General features: G+C 39.0%; 1 protein-coding gene across 1 annotated transcript in view; it reads left to right on the forward strand.

Annotated features, from left to right (window-relative positions):
* The window catches only part of faf1 (Fas (TNFRSF6) associated factor 1), a 134,003-nt gene that overhangs the window by 100,711 nt on the left and 16,402 nt on the right, over window positions 1-16,890 (forward strand). Inside the window, exons 16-18 of the mRNA XM_057840868.1 lie at window positions 3,138-3,218; window positions 4,551-4,628; window positions 15,354-15,569. Coding sequence (XP_057696851.1) covers window positions 3,138-3,218; window positions 4,551-4,628; window positions 15,354-15,569 — 375 coding nt within the window. The remainder of the gene's footprint in view (window positions 1-3,137; window positions 3,219-4,550; window positions 4,629-15,353; window positions 15,570-16,890) is intronic.

The raw sequence follows: 16,890 nt of genomic DNA on the forward strand, positions 1-16,890 counted from the left end.
TTTCACTCTGAATTAGTGAATTAGGGACTATATTAAGTTTCTATTTTCAGTATTAATACTCTTTGTGGCATTGTTTTATCGCGTGCCGTAAAAAAAAAAAAAAATTTAAAACTGGGTGCCTTCACTGCCTTGGTTCGATAAAGGCTGGGAAACTGTGCTCAAAGGAATATTGAACAAAATTGGGGCTGAGTGATTTTAATCAAGATTGTCGACTGATGATCTCGGTGATCAGTTGTGACAAATTTAATCAACCAAACATGGTGGAAACTGACTGTAGTTTGGCAGATAACTAACAGTCCCTCAAAATGACTAATGTTACTGCTTTTCAGTTGTTCACAATCAGTAGAAGTAAACTGTAACACTAAAGACATACAGTTGTGGTCAAAAGTTTACATACACTTGTGAAGAACATAGTGTCATGGCTCTCTTGAGTTTCCAGTTATTTCTACAACTCTGATTTTTCTCTGATAGAGTGATTGGAACAGATACTTCTTTGTCACAAAAAACATTCATGAAGTTTGGTTCTTTTATAACTTTATTATGGGTGGACAGAAAAAAGTGATCAAATCTGCCGGGTCAAAAATATACATACAGAAGCGCTAATATTTGGTAACATGTCCCTTGGCCATTTTCACTTCAATTAGGCGCTTTTGGTAGCCATCCACAAGCTTCTGGCAAGCTTCTGGTTGAATCTTTGACCACTCCTCTTGACAGAATTGGTGCAGTTCAGTTAAATTTGATGGCTTTCTGACATGGACTTGTTTCTTCAGCATTGTCCACAAGTTCTCAATGGGGTTTAAGTCAGGACTTTGGGAAGGCCATTCGAAAACCTTAATTCTAGCCTGATTTAGCCATTCCATTACCACTTTTGATGTGTGTTTGGGGTCATTATCCTGTTGGAACACCCAACTGCGCCCAAGACCCAATCTTCGGGCTGATGACGTTAGGTTATCTTGAAGAATTTCCTTCTTCATTATCCCATTTACTCTCTGTAAAGCACCAGTTCCATTGGAAGCAAAACAGCCCCACAGCATAATACTACCACCACCGTGCTTGACGGTAGGCATGGTGTACTTGGGGTTAAAGGTCTCACCTTTTCTCCTCCAAACATATTGCTGGGCATTGTGGCCAAACAGCTCGATTTTTGTTTCGTCTGACCACAGAACTTTCCTCCAGAAGGTCTTATCTTTGTCCATGTGATCAGCAACAAACTTCAGTCGAGCCTTAAGGTGCCGCTTTTGGAGCAAGGGCTTCCTTCTGGCACGGCAGCCTCTCAGTCCATGGAGATGCAAAACACGCTTGACTGTGGACACTGACACCTGTGTTCCAGCAGCTTCTATTCTTGGCAGATCTGCTTTGAAATGGCCCCAAGTGACTTTCCTGACTTGTTCAAGTCAATGATTCGCTTTTTCAGATCCATGTATGTATATTTTTGACCCAGCAGATTTGATCACTTTTTCTGTTAACCCATAATAGTCATAAAAGAACCAAACTTCATGAATGTTTTTTGTGACAAAGAAGTATCTGTTCCAATCACTCTATCGGAGAAAAATCAAGAGTTGTAGAAATAACTGGAAACTCAAGAGAGCCATGACATTATGTTCTTCACAAGTGTATGTAAACTTTTGACCACAACTGTATACAAACATTACAAAGTATAACAGTAAAGAAAAGTGGAAAATAGAATTTCAAAGTCATGACCACAAACCCAAACCTTTTGGGAAACAAAAGTGTTTTTATATGTCAAAATTACAAAATATTAGATTTTCACGCACTAGCTTAATGCTAATATACAACAGAAGACACCATTCACGCGCTAATGAAAGTTAGCCCGATTTGCCTTATTTGCCTGTCAAAACAATTACTTCATATGTGAAAACGTTCAGCTACTCTGTAGTTTCCAATGTTTTCTTTGTAGATTTGTTAAAACTGCTTGTTTAGGGAAAAAAAAACGCTGATAAGCTAGGCTTAAAATGGACGTCTACTTCAATCAATTTGGTTGACATGGTAGACTGAGAAAATATAAATACCAATACCTATGTTATAGATAATAATGATTAGTAATTACGAATGTGGTACAATAACATATTGTAAAACAGGTGCTGTACACAACCATGCTGCCAAAAAATGAGTACAGTAGGAGTTAAATTGTATTCCTAAAGATATAATCTGTACCAATGGGACAAATTAAAAGACATCTAGGTAGTTCCATATAAACCTCTCTGGTGTATCAAAAATTTGGTTTTAATAATATCTCTTACACATATCCTTAGAATGAATAGCTGTTTGCGTGAGTCATGTGTGTACTCCATTGACGGTTGAGTCTTTTGATGCTTGGTCTGCAACCACTTTTACAGTATCCTTTCTCTATTTCTCCATTATGTGGACCAGGAGCACAAATGTATCTTTTGCATGTGCTGACTCAAGGCAACAATACACACTGTCCTTTTGCTTGCCCACTGCTTAGATTCACAGTGGCCCCCTCTGATAATCACAATAAGCTTCCTTTGCCATATCCGGGCAGGCACACAGCGTGGGCCCTCAGAAAAGTGAAAACTAATGGCTATGCACTGTTAACACAATAGACCCCCGCATTTAGTCCTAGTCTTTCTATAGCCCTCAGCGGCCGCAGCAGGTACACAGAGAAAGGCCGTTGTTCCCCTTCCCTCTGTACAAACAGGAAGAGAGAAGCCAAGGGAATAAAAAGAACGGGACGAGGAAGCATAAAAGCAGTGTAGGGTCTGATAAATGACATTCTGGTCACAATGAATTGCCCTCTATTGCTACTCTTTCATACCTGGTGTTTGTATGTAACCACACTTAACATGCTGTGCTATCTTTGCCTCGTTTTTATCTGGTTCCACACCCACTATGCCATGGCTCAGATGTCTAGTCCTGATTTGTCCTTTATCGTTTTCTTTCTTGCTGCTTGTTGTTTTTCCTTCTTCCTTTTCTTTCTATTTTTATCCTTTTTCTTTCACTCTATCTCATGCTTTTTTTCTATTTCTCTCACGTTCTCTATTTCCCTTTCTCTTTTATTGTTTTTTTCCTTTTTATTTTTTCAATTATTTTTTCCATGTTCTCTTACTTTTTCTCTTTTTCACTTTCTCTGTTACTCTCCCTGTCCCTCCACATAGGACGAGCGTGAAGCAAGAGAAATGGTGAAGAGGGAACAGGACGAGGCCTACCGTCTGTCTCTAGAGGCTGACCGAAAGAAGGTATTAAAATAACGAAAACAAATCCACTAACACTGGCCTGCTTGGAACACAGGTGTAAGAATGCACGATAAGCCGTACGTCTGGTACACATTCAAAGTTTAATGAGACTCATTAAACGAGAAAAGCTTTAAAGATATTGTAATGTCTATGTCATCTCTGTCAGAATATTTTAGATTTTCCATTATGAGTGGTAATTTAGATATTGATTGCTTACGTTTTGTCAAACTTAATGTCAAATTATATGACCAAATAGAGTGGTACCTCAACATATGTCGCCTCGACACGCGATCTTTTCGACTTTCAACGTTAAATTTGACTCACAATTTGTTTCTACATCCAACGACCTGCTCGAAATATGACCATTTGTGACAGCGCCGTACTTTCTTTGTTTTCCCGCAAGACGGGCGCGCGGCGGGTTTTCTTGTGAGAGAAATCAACACGGGTTCCAAGAAGATTAATGCAGTTGGTGGAAAAAGGAAAAATTCGACTCTTACCATTAAAATGAAGATGGAAATGATAAAAAAATTCTGAGCGTGGTGTGCGCATCGGTGAACAGGCTCGACAATACGGCTGTAGAATGTGTACGATCTCGACGGTCGTCCTCCGACCTTTATTAGCCAGTCTTTTTAAGTAAAATCTCCGTCGTACGTTTCTCTTTCTGTGACGTTAGCCACGCGGTGCGTTCAGGTACAGCACGCAAAACACATTTGCCACATTAGAACCCGATTCATTACATTATTACAGCAATTATTATTTTATTGTTCTGATTTTTATTTACAGTTTATTTGTTGTTTATGTGTAATTGCCATTTGTAATAGTACTAGCATTATTTATTAAGGATTTAGTGTATGTTTTTGGACTTTGGAACAAATTAATGAAATTATAATGTATTCTTATGGGAAAATCCTACTTGACATACAACCATTTCGATTTACAAATAAGGTCGTGGAACGAATTAACTTCGTATGTAGAGGTACCTACTTTAATGGCAAACATGCATTTTAACACAGCGAGATGAAATGAAATTCACTCCTCCAGAGATGAACCTTCCTTTATCTGATTTTGGTAGAAAAAATACATTTTTGTTGCCACAAAGTGCACATTCACTTCCAATCAACTAACAATAGGGTATTATAACAGGGTATACTATGAGTATTTATGTTGCTATTATGCAGCTATCTGGATTTAATTTCAATACTCGAAAAGTAAATTAAAGAAAGCTGGATTCTTGTCATTGAAATGTTATCGTCATTAGAAAATGATTCAAGGAAACATACTTTCATGCTTTCAGCTATCTTTTGGTCTCTTCCATTTTAATTGTTTCCTTCTCAGAGGGAAGCTCAAGAGCGAGAAGAGGCTGAGCAAGTTCGCTTGGAACAGATGAGAAAGGAGCAGGAGGAAGAGAAAGAGGTTGGTTTTCATCATGCTCATATAACTTAATTATCAGTTGTGGTCAACATGTTCGCTTCAACAGATGCATTGTGTTAAGTGCCATGCTGCTGTCTGTTTCTCAGTTCTCAACAATGACTCAATTAGTTTGTGGTTTTTTTTTTGCCTACCGAAGAATGAAGGTTATCAAGCACGGAGGCCTTTGAGAAGGACACCATAGTTTAATGGCAGTGAGGCCTCCCACCCACATCACCCAACTTTACCCACAGTTATTGTTCTGTTTAGCTGCTTTGAATACGTACAGCACACAAGCCCATATTGAAGCCAAAGTTAACAAAAGACTGAGGCTTGCTCACAGGCTTGTGCGCAAACACATATATTCACTTGAAAACAATTATTGTATGCCAAGTAGAGGGTAAGACACACACACATACACAGGCAGACACAGTCACGCATATGGGAAAAACAATAATTCTGTGAGGACGACACCAAAGCCGTTATGCACTTTGTAGTAATACAGTGTAGTGCCGGCTGATTGCTGTTTGCTCAGCAGCAAAACGCCTCAAGGCACCAAGTGGTATTGGGTGACGCAGCTCGCTCAGGTGATTTGTCACTTAAGTTAAACAGAAAATAACAAAAGAGTCTCTGGCCGGTCACCTTGATTATATCACTGTAGACCTGTGTGTGCACTCCAGTGTATTTTGAACAACAATGGACACAATGGCTCAATTTATATCACATTACCGTGCCCAAGCATCATAGAGTTCGCTTTTGTGCTAACGGATTGGTGTGCCATTTATCACGGTTTGGAAGTCATTTAATGTTGTGAATCCATCGTTAAAGTTGTTAAAATTGCTCCCGTTATTACATTAGTTCCCTTATGTTTACTTTCGACACGTGAAAGTTTTAAAATTGTTTCATCATTTAAAGATAGATTCAAGTCAAGAGTTTGCCGATGTAGGAGTATTTTAGATAAAAAATTACTTAGGTTCGCTCGGAATCTTCTCTTCAACAGAGCCTTCCTGGGAAGTCTACTGCTTTAAAATGGCGGCTGTTTACTAACGCAGGCGAGACTATCATTCTGCATCTAGTTCTCTATACATGTGCTAACGCCGCCGTGTCTGTCATTTCCCATCTAGTTCTATATACATGTGATATCTACCTTAGCATCATGTAGGCCTAGTTTGTAGGCTATCGGCTACAGTCAGGTATTTTTGGAGCCACCTAGCATCGCGTTTGCAACAGCGTCACAACTTTCCTTCCTTCTTCCCCACTCCAGCTCTGCTCTCTTGTCTCCCTGATTCTGTGTCTCTGACTTTTCTCGCTTCATTCAACCAACGTACTAACGCATAGTAATGCGTGCCTTTACATCCTCAGTTACAGTAACGGTGTTGCCAAGATGAGAACATTTATTAATTAGATTACTCACTACTGAAAAAAAATGATGCCAGTAGTAACGCCATTATACTCTAGCGCCGTAATTAACAACACTGACTGTGTCAGTATAAAAGACAGAAAAAAAATCCTCAAAAAGTGCAAAACTTCTATCTTGAATGAAATCTCTTGCTCTTTCCTCACTGCCCCTTCTTTTTGCTGTCAACCCTCAAATTCAAAGTAATAACTACATAAAGAAACAATGGCAAACTTGTCAATTGAAAATTCGTTGCTAGATTTACATTTACTCTCCTGGACCTGGCTGACTGCTTAACAGTTACATGACATTAGACACAGCTGACACATTTATTACCATCAGCATTTTATAACTTGTCTTGTATTGTTCCCATTCTACACATTAATGCCAAGTCATTTTTTTTTCTTTCAAAGATTTGACTCCTTTTCCTGCTGTCACTCATTTTGATAACTACAGTATTACTGAGCACTTTGTTGTTGATGCTCCTCTTGTGTCTTCTGCTTAATTATCAGCTACTGCAATAAAACAATCACGTGTGTGTACTACGTGGGAGAAAAAAAACCCTCTGTCAATTAGCAGCCGTCTGCTGTTGTTCATTGATAAGCTATTAATATGATGATAATAACATAATTAGATAAGTTTGATGATGAGGGTCTGCCTTAAAGGGAACCACGGACTTAAAGACTTGTAGGTTCTAATAAGCCACAATTGTTGTCTTTTACTAAAATATGTTATTAGAAACACATATAATATTGCCATTGATTTAAAAATAATATTTAGTGCATGTTTAGATCTACGAGAGGGCGCCATGTTTTTATACCTGCATTGGACGCTCGGCGTGATGACATAGATTGTCACTGTCACTCAACGAATACGACCAGGTTACTGCAATTCCTTCCATGCGGCGAGACGTCCAACACATGCGTTCAAAGGTTAAAAGCGGCGAATACTTACTATGTGTTTTTATTGAGCTTTTATTACCTTTTCGTTGCCTCAAAATACTTTTTGCATGTGTTTCTTTCTCATGCTTTTAAGCATTGTTTTCTTGTGGTAGCTTTAAAGCAAATTTTTGATCAGTTGACCACATTAGTCAAGAACCATATTTAAACCACTACGTTTAAGTATTTTCTTAAGGTATCTTTAGTATGTTCTGTCTGTATGCATCTTAATAAAACAAGCTGAAAGCGCACGATAGTACTTTGGATGTCAAATTCGCTACTTGCTGGACGTTTCGCCGGTGTAGCACATTTTGGCAGAACATTTTTTTTTCCTACTCTCGTCTCATCCTGTCTTTCCTGTTCATTTGGCTTTTGCTGTTCGTTTTGGGAAATATCGACAGTGCTGTCAGGCTCATTACTGTTTCTCTCTGGTTCGAATTGAAAGGGTTGAACAGATGCCATGTTTATGTCGCGAGAGTCGTACTCTGGAAGCATAACCATATGACATCACCGCCCTTGCGACATAAAAAAAATGGCGACCTACTAGTTAAACTAATTTCACAAATCGTATAAAAACGAAAACATCAAGTGGGGTTTCAATATCAAATTTTTAGAACTCATGATAACGTTTATCTTTTAAAAACTACAAGTCTTTCTATTCGTGGATCCCTTTAAAATCCATTTCATTTGCGACTGAAACGGGTAGGCTGATAAAGGTAAGGTAAATGAAAGAGAAACATTAAATTATTTATATTTTTACAAATCATCTGCAATAAAAATAAAAAAAATATATTAAAAAAAATATATATTACCCAGGGCTAGCTGCAATACAGTTTGACTAGAAGGAGTGATCATATTTTGAGTTTGTATGGTTAATTTCATCCTGTTCCTTTCAATGGATCTCCACTCTGCTGAGCACAAAACAGATGTGGCTGACTTGAAAACAAATAGTTGCATTTGACTTAGTTTAGAATGTTCTAATTTTTGCATACAATACAATCCATTTAAGTTCTGATTTTAACTGCTTAACTTCAGGGACATTGTTGAAGATAAGCATTTCATAAACAATCACCATCAAGTGTGAATCTCCGAATCGACATACTTAAAATCTGTGATAGTAATTTTTTGAGACTTTTAATTTTCAGCCAAAGTTTTGGTATTCATTAAAAATCGGGGGGGACAAGCGTCCCATAAGAGAAGTGTGGAAAAAAGATCAAAGCGGGAGGGTTGTCAACATTTTCCCTGTTTCTCATTATTTACTATTTACAGCTTTTGTCGGGGTCTTAGCATATAGTTGTATGGCTGTCAGGTGCACTGCCACTCATCAGTTGTTTGCTTTTTGTGGTTTGCCGGATGCATGAATAGCTAGATGCTTTAGGTTATTTGTATTAAGGAGCCCAAGCGCCACACCTGAGCAGACGCGTGTTCCGTGGTTTCTTTAGGGACGCTACCGCTCACATTTGTGGGTGTTTATGCTTGTGTCTGTGGTTGACTGTCTGACTCCATTTGTACTCCCACCATCATACACAACCTCAATCTGTTATTTGTGTGTGTGTTACTTTGTCCCTGGGGGCCCCTTGAACTCAGTCAGCATCATCTCTTGCACCTAAGGGAGCTGTTGATGGCGCGGCACGAGCGCTACCCTGCCCACCTAACACCAGAAGCTGCTAATGAGCTACTGTTGTACACTCTTATGAAATATAATTGCATTATGGTGTGTAAATAAAGCCGGGGCGTGTTGTCACAGCATATGCTCCCCGGCTGGCCAAACAGGAACAACAAGCAGGGGGAAGGAGGAGTTGAGGGGCAGAAGCAGAACGAAGAGGGAGGCTCCTGGGAGCAGCTGAAATGCTGTCTCCCAAACACATGAGAGTTGATTAGTTGTGCTGTGAAATCTGACAGGTGATGGTAGCCTTTTGTTCCAACAAAGCCACACTTCAAATGTACAAAAGTTAAAAGTAGAATTCATAAAATATACTTTTTTTCATCAAAAATGGTCTCGAGCTAATGATGGGACTCTGGCTCCATACAGTATAATTTTTCGGCTGAACTTTTATGGAGTGATGAGAAAAGACATCCACTAATCTTTGGTGAACATGGTTCGAAATTGGGTAAATTATTGAACCTGGTATGAGATGGTCATGAAGTTCTTGTGAGTGATGCTAGTCTAGCCTCAAAATTTGGCCATAACAGACACTGTAATTCTTGAATATTTGTATATTGTATAAACACATCAATACGTTCTCTAGCGTAATTCTAATTTTCATTTTCAACAAAAAATATATCAAGCTTAGTAAAAATTTTAAAAAGTTGATAACACTTGATGAACTAGAGCTGAACGATCTGGTCAAATAAATAAATCACAATTTTTCAATATTGTCCGGTCTGGATTCTTTTCACAATTTTTTTAAAAGCTTATTTTTTTATTTAAACTGATGGTTTTTGTACAGTGGCATCTACCATTGCATACTAGAATTAAGCTAGTGGATGTTTGAAAAATTATTTTCTTTGTGTGTTTACCTTTACGGTTTGCCTGGAGTGTCATAAACTGCTGGATATCCATCAAAATTGGACTTTTTGAGCAACTGTTCAAAATTTGCCAAACTCCTCTGCATATGCATATGGTTGATAAATTTTGACTCCTGATCACCACGATCTAATTATTTTCCGATCTTTGAGCTGCACCCTCAATATTCCTAGCCTTAATTTATGCTCCAATTATTACTTTTATCTAGGGCTGTCAAATTTATCGCTTTAACGGCCGGTAATTATTTTTTTAAATTAATCACGTTAAAATATTTAACGCATGCACGGAACGACCCACTCACTCATTGCCGCAAACAGACTACAATGGCGCCGTTTTATGTATACTAGGAGCTCAGAGGCAGAGACAAGCGAGTTTTTATTTCTGTTCTATTTATTGGCAAAAAGCTTTGGCATCTCTTCCACAACAATTATACCTATTGTGGCAAGCGACGTGGGGAAGAATGACAGGAGATTATCTTTTTCTTAACACCCTGTATTGAACACAACACAGAGAAGATATACCATTTGCAGCCACCACTGACAGTCATGGTTGCCAAACTTCCCATCATGCATTTGGGCGGAACAGTTAAATCGCTGCAGTATCATTTACTGAAAGCACAACAAAAATGATATTCCTATCTCTCAAAAACATGTTCACAAAAAGAAAAGCGCTCAATGCAAAGAGAATTGGCATTCCCAATCAAAACAGCTATGCAAAATAATATTCAGACTTTGGTCAAACTCTATTCAAACATTTCGTTTAATTCAACAAATGCACTAGATGGCAATATTTAGTAAAGATGCACCGATACCGATACTAGTATCGGCAGGAGGCGCCGATCTGGCCCGAAATGGTGGCGAGTACCAACAAAGACGGCGCCGATACCATTTACCGGTCCATTATTATAACATTTGACCACAGCCTTTTTCTCCTCCTGGCGCTCACTACACTCTGTCTCTGTGTTGTGTGATGACACGTGAACACCAAGCAGCTATCGCTATTGGCCTGCTCCAGACCAATGAGAGCGGGCCAATAGCCACTCCTGACCAATCAAAAGGGGGCTTTTTCATATGGACGAAAAACAAACCAGGAAATATGGCGGCAGTCAGGAAATATTTCCAAATAGAAATCCCGTCGATTAAAATCAATGGCTGCATGCAAGATTTGCGGCCTGAAAGTTTGGAGATGTGGAGTTAAATCGGCCAGTTTCAATACCTCGAACTTGATAAAACATTTGAAGACGAAACGTGAACGAACACAACGAGTTTGAGCCTGCAAGAGCAGGACTGCTATCCAGAGGAAGAAGGCCGCTGGACCGGAGCAACAATCTCTGGTCAGTTCACTTCGTCTACTTTACTTTTATTGTCTTTTACTGAAAGAAATGCCGCAGTCATTTGGGAAGTGTTTCCAAAGTATGGTTGCCACCTTTCACAAATAGAAATAAGGGACTCCCACCTCCCGAAAAAAAGGAGAGACGGGATGCTGTGGTCAATTATTATTACTTATAATTGTTAGCGTCCGCAAATGCGGAAACAAGGTTGAACCTCGAAGCAGACAACAAGCGGGGGATACATTAAAGGGTTTAATGATTGCAAACAAAAAATAACACGCGATCGCGGGACAGTAGAAATAACAAAAGGAGTCCGTGACAGCAGGTTGACGGACAAACTAAGACGATAGGCAGCGATTACAAACGAGAGCAGCACACTAACAGAAAAACCCAATGCAAGGGCATAACAAGCAAATGTAGCGAGATTATTGTGCCAGATGTCAAATAGCGATCAGCAAGGCAAATATCTCGGCAGCCTTCTCTGAGATCACCCGTGCTTAAATGCTGCGTTGATGGGCCTGCATTGGATTCAAGTGCCACGCCCCCACGCCCAGCAACAAAACACAATCTAACCAGCAGCAGAATGTGACAATAATTTTATGAAAGTTGCACTGTTTGGACTTTGAGAGGTTTAAAAAAGTTTATTCAGTTCATTCAGAGTTTATTATTATGAATTTAGTTTTACTTTCTTACTGTTGGGCTAGTATTATACATGTTTTATTAATTTCACAAATTTAGCACTATTTTGGCCTTTGAGAGCGGAAGGTTTATTCAACTATTGTCGACTAGGGTTTAGTGTACTTTTTCCTATTTTGCAAAGGTAAGCAACAGCCTGACAAAGCCTTGATAGCAATGATTTCACATCCAATTATGTAGCTCTTTGGGGGGGGGGGGGGGGGGAATAAGGAAAAAAAAAAATATATATATATATATATATATATATATATATATATAATCGGGGTGGTATCGGTATGGTATCGGTATCGGCCGATACTGCACAGCCAGGTATCGGTATTGGTATCGGGGCCAAAAAATGGTATCGGTGCAACACTAATATTTAGTCACTATATACAAACTCACATTTATCTTTTAAGAATTACAAGTCTTTCTTTCTGTGGATCCCTTTCACAGAAAGAATGTTAATAATGTTAATGTCATCTTGTGGATTTATTTTTATAATAAACAAATACAGTACTTATGTACAGTATGTTGAATGTATATATCAGTCTTGTCTTATCTTTTCCTTTCCAACAATAATTTACAGAAAATTATGGCATATTTTAGAGATCGTTTGAATTGTGATTAATTACGATTCATTTTTAAGCTGTGATTAACTCGATTAAAAATTTTAATCGTTTGACAGCCCTACTTTTATCAGGGAAAAAAAAAAAAATCACGTTTCTATAGACCCTACTCACCGACGTCACAGAATGACGTGTCGCTGTATCCGGCCGCCGTATTGTCCGTCTCTGTTTAGCCCTATTCTCAATGGTTTCAATTAATCGTTCAGTTTATGGAGCAATTCATGGAAGCCCCAGTGCTTTCAGACGCTGTAAACTCATTGGATGCGTTGCATAAAAGGCGTTATGTGGAAAAGCTTCAGTCTATCCATTCGCCAGATCCATATTTGATGCCTAAATCAATATTTTTCGACCCGCTGTATTCGCCCTCTCTGCTACCCTGATATCTACAACTATCTTTTCCACAGAAACTCGGCCTATTCTCACGAAACTTTGAAAAACATTAAGAGCAGCACTCTAAGCAACATTACCCTGTGTGATTTCTAAAATGGCGACAATCCAAAAAAAAAAAAAAGTTGACTGCGATTGCCGACGCTTCAAGGATAGGTGGATATTGGACTATTTCTTCAATAAAACACGCAACAACTGTGTCTGCCTCATTTGCAAAGAGACCGTCGCTGTTTTGAAAGAGTTCGATGTGACGCGATAATAACGACACGCTGACATATACGACATTACAGGGAAGATACGCAGCGAGAAATTATAGCAACTTGAAGCTACAGCAGCAGTATTTCGCAAGAGCCTGAATGTCGAAAGAGAACGCCACAAAGACGAGACTGTTGAAATTATGAATTAAAAAAAATAATAAAGCAAATGTGACACACAGAAGGGCTTGCTAACATTTGTTTAAATATATTGTTCTATGTAAATCAGCCAAGGTAGCCCTCTGCATTTTTACCACACCAAATCTGGCCCCCTTTGCAGAAGGTTTGGACACACCTGTTTAACTGATGATCCGTAGACGAGGCCAGCTTCTTTCACTTGGTACCAGCTAAATATTATTCAAAATGTAATGATGGTGGAAGAAATAAGCATCTTGAATTTGAAACTGTATGTTTTCGGCGATTAGCCTCACAATGATATTAATTGTGGTTGTCAGCCCAAAACCCTCTAAATATATATTAAATGCATCTTACCAGATATAAAATGACTACTACATAATCCGCGGTAATCGTTTGGAGCCCAGTTTTCTCGTCGAATTGCAGCAGTCCATCTCGCTCTCCTCTCCGGGTCTCTCGGAATACGGTAGAACTTCAAGTCTCTCCGTCTATCTTCTCTGTTATTGCAACCAACCGCCACACACGCCTTCACCGTTTTGATTATTAATGTTAATGAGCAGAAAAACACTCCATAATAGGAGGAATTTACGTAGCGGTAATGCATCAAGACGACGAGTAGACGGACAATATGGCGCGTAGGTGTGGTTGTGACGTCATGTGAGTAGGGTCTATAGCGCTTTTCAAGACACGCAAAGACGCTTTTAGCACAATGTCAAATGCAAATCAAAGCAGTAGATGCTCAAGACCAGTAGGGCCCAGGTCAATTGTTAGCTCCTGGTAGATGGTGAAATGATGGTGATTATGCGTCGACTGTGAGGGATGTCGAAAAAAGTTTATTTGACTCTACAGTGGTACCTTGACATACGATCACTTCGACACACGATCTTTTCAACATCCGATGTAAAATTTGAATCGCGATATGTTTCTACATTCTACATTTATGACAACGCTGCAGTTTCTTTGTTTTCCCCGCAAGAAGGATGCACGCCGGATTATCTTGTCAGAGAAATCCACATGGGTTCCAACAATGTTAGTGCAGGTGGTGAAAAAAAGGAAAAAGGTGAAACTTACCATTGAAATGAAGATTGAAATGATAGAAAAATATGAGTGTGGTGTGCGCATCTGTGAACTGACTCGACAATACAGCCGTAGAATGTCTATGATCTCGACGGTCTGACCTCCGTTTGCCAGTCTTTATAAATTCAGGTGAGAATTATGATTGTGACATAGCCAAAGAAATCGCCAGCTTCATTAGGTTTTTAATCATTTATTTCAGAAGTTGTGCAACACAACGTGCCTACTGTCCCTGTACTGTATTTCATTTTTCCTGCATCCTATCCATCTCACGGCCACTAAGAAAAGTATTTGGTATTTATCTACACTTTAAAACATTACAAAGGCGTCGAAATGAGCCAAAACATATAATTTTCCTCAATTACATTTTTGTTTATTCGCACTCAAAGCCCGTTTGTCTAATCTGCAGTGCAACAGTGGTCCTGGCGAAGAAAGGGAATCTGGAGCGTAATTTTAAAACTGTACACGGGAAGTAAGAGAGGGATTTCCTGAAAAACTGCTTTATGCGCCACAAAAGTTAGGGATTTGAAAGCACAGCTTGCAGCACAGCAGTCAATTTTTCCCAAAACCAAAACCCAAAGTAAGGCTGCAACTGTTGCTTCCTATCACGCAATTCACGTCCTTGCTCAGTAAAGGAAGCCATTCAAAGACAGTGATAACCTTTTACATGCTTTATATGTGGTTTATTTTTCAGTGTGGTTCATTTTAAGGTCAGATATGGTTATTGCTCATCATGCAGATTGGCTAGTGTGTGTTTGTGAGGAGCATTGAAAGCAAGTGGCGATGTTTAGTGGTTTATATGACAATAAGAAATATGCTGAGTTTAGTTACTTGAAGCTGGAAAACATGTTTGTTGCTTTGGGATGTTTATACTAAATAGGTAGATATCGGCAGGTTGGCTACCTTAAAAATAGTTCTGGGGTCAAAAAAGCTTGTGCCCCCATGGCTTTTACTACCAAGTTGAATTACTGATCTGCAGTGCTGCTTGACATAGTTGAGTATTGGCTACCATCCAACAAATGATGCATTACATGGTCACCTGTACTGCTTAATAAGTATTGAGGTGAATGCGAAACACCTATATTTAATCAGCACCTGTATATAAAGCCGCCTGGCTTCGGTCAACATGTACGCATATGCTACTGTATATAGGAACTTTAGCACTCTGCATATAGGAAAATTTCCCCACAAATTTTCAAATTACATTTCAACATTAAGCTGTTTAAGCAGGCAAAGAATTGGCATTTAGTCTGTGTTGAGTTGCAAAAAGTTACTTAAGTCTACTTATTTGCAACATTTCAGCCTACACTTTTAATACAACTTTCAAACTTTTAAACTTGACCACAATCTAACAAGTGTACTGACTACATTGATTCTTTCTCATAGGCTATACGTTTGTCACTGGAGCAGACCTTACCCCCAGAGCCTGGCGACGAGTCAGTGGAGCAAATCAGCAAGTTACGAATCCGTACGCCCAGTGGCGAGTTTCTGGAAAGGCGCTTCCTGGGCAGCTGTAAACTCCAAGTCCTCTTCAACTTTGTGGCCTCCAAGGGATACCCCTTCGAGGAGTTCAAGCTCCTCACCACGTTTCCTCGTAGAAATGTGAGTTGCGTGGTTCGCTCTCCCGTGATAATTTACACAGAATTAACATCTGCTCCATCTTCAGGTACAGTTTCCGTAGCTTAGCCTTTTTTATCTTTATGATACCATAAAGGAAATAAAAATATATAATCTTATTATATATTGCATATTGAATAATTAATTTAAAAAAAAATTGTGTGTGTGTGTGTGTGTGTGTGTGTGTGTGTGTGTGTGTGTATATATATATATATATATATATATATATATATATATATATATATATATACATACATACATAAGCACTTTTAACCTGGCATTTTAAAACGAGCATATTTCAACTTCTTAGCTAATCACATGCAGTCATGTAAAAAAAATTAGGACACCCCATTAAATATTCAGTTCTGTATTAAGAAATGTTCACACATCAATGTCTGATCTTGTTTTTCCTTATCTCTGGGAAAGAAAGTGATTTAATTGCAGGTAAACAACAAAAATTAACATTGTTTTACTCATTCAACCAAATATGTCAACAAAAATGCATACTCTAACTGAGGAAAAAGTTAGGAAACCCTACCACCTAATAGCTAGTGTTACCCCGTTTGGTTGAAATAACTTCAGTGAGACGCTTTTTGTAGCCATCTGCCAGTCTTTGACATCGGTCTGATGAAAGTTTGCCCCACTCCTCAATGCAGAATACTTGCAGCTGTGAGATCTTTAACGGGTTTCTTGCATGTACAGCCCGTTTCAAGTCACCCCACAGCATCTCAATGACACTTCCAACTTCATGCTTCACAGTTGGTATGAGGTTCTTTTCTTGGAATGCTGTATTGGGTTTACGCCAAACATGTCCTCTGTTCTGGTGTCCAAATAATTACATTTTAGATTCATCTGTCCAAAAAACATTATTGCAGAAGTCCTGGTCTTTGTCTACATTCACTCTGGCAAACTTCAGTCTGGCCTTCACGTTCTTCTTTGAGAGCAAAGGTTTCCTCCTTGCACACCTCCCATGAAGGTGAAACTTGTGAAGTCTCTTTCTGATTGTAGAGGCGTGCACTTTCACATCAACAGTAGAATGAGCCTGCTGTAGGTCCCGTGATGACATTTTAAGGTTTTTGGAGACTTCTTTTAGCATGTTGCGGTCTGCTCTCGGGGTGAACTTGCTGGGACGGCCAGACCTGAGCATGTTGGCAGTTGTATTGAATGTCCTCCACTTGTAGACTATTTTCTGGATGGTTGAATAGCAGATTTTATATTCTTTTGAAATGTTTTGAAATCCCTTACCAGACTCATAAGTGTCTACAATCTTCTTTCTGAAGGCCTCAGGCAGCTCCTTTTATCTCAC

This window comes from Corythoichthys intestinalis, chromosome 7, assembly GCF_030265065.1.
Source record: "Corythoichthys intestinalis isolate RoL2023-P3 chromosome 7, ASM3026506v1, whole genome shotgun sequence".
In the NCBI taxonomy this organism is placed as follows: Eukaryota; Metazoa; Chordata; class Actinopteri; order Syngnathiformes; family Syngnathidae; genus Corythoichthys; species Corythoichthys intestinalis.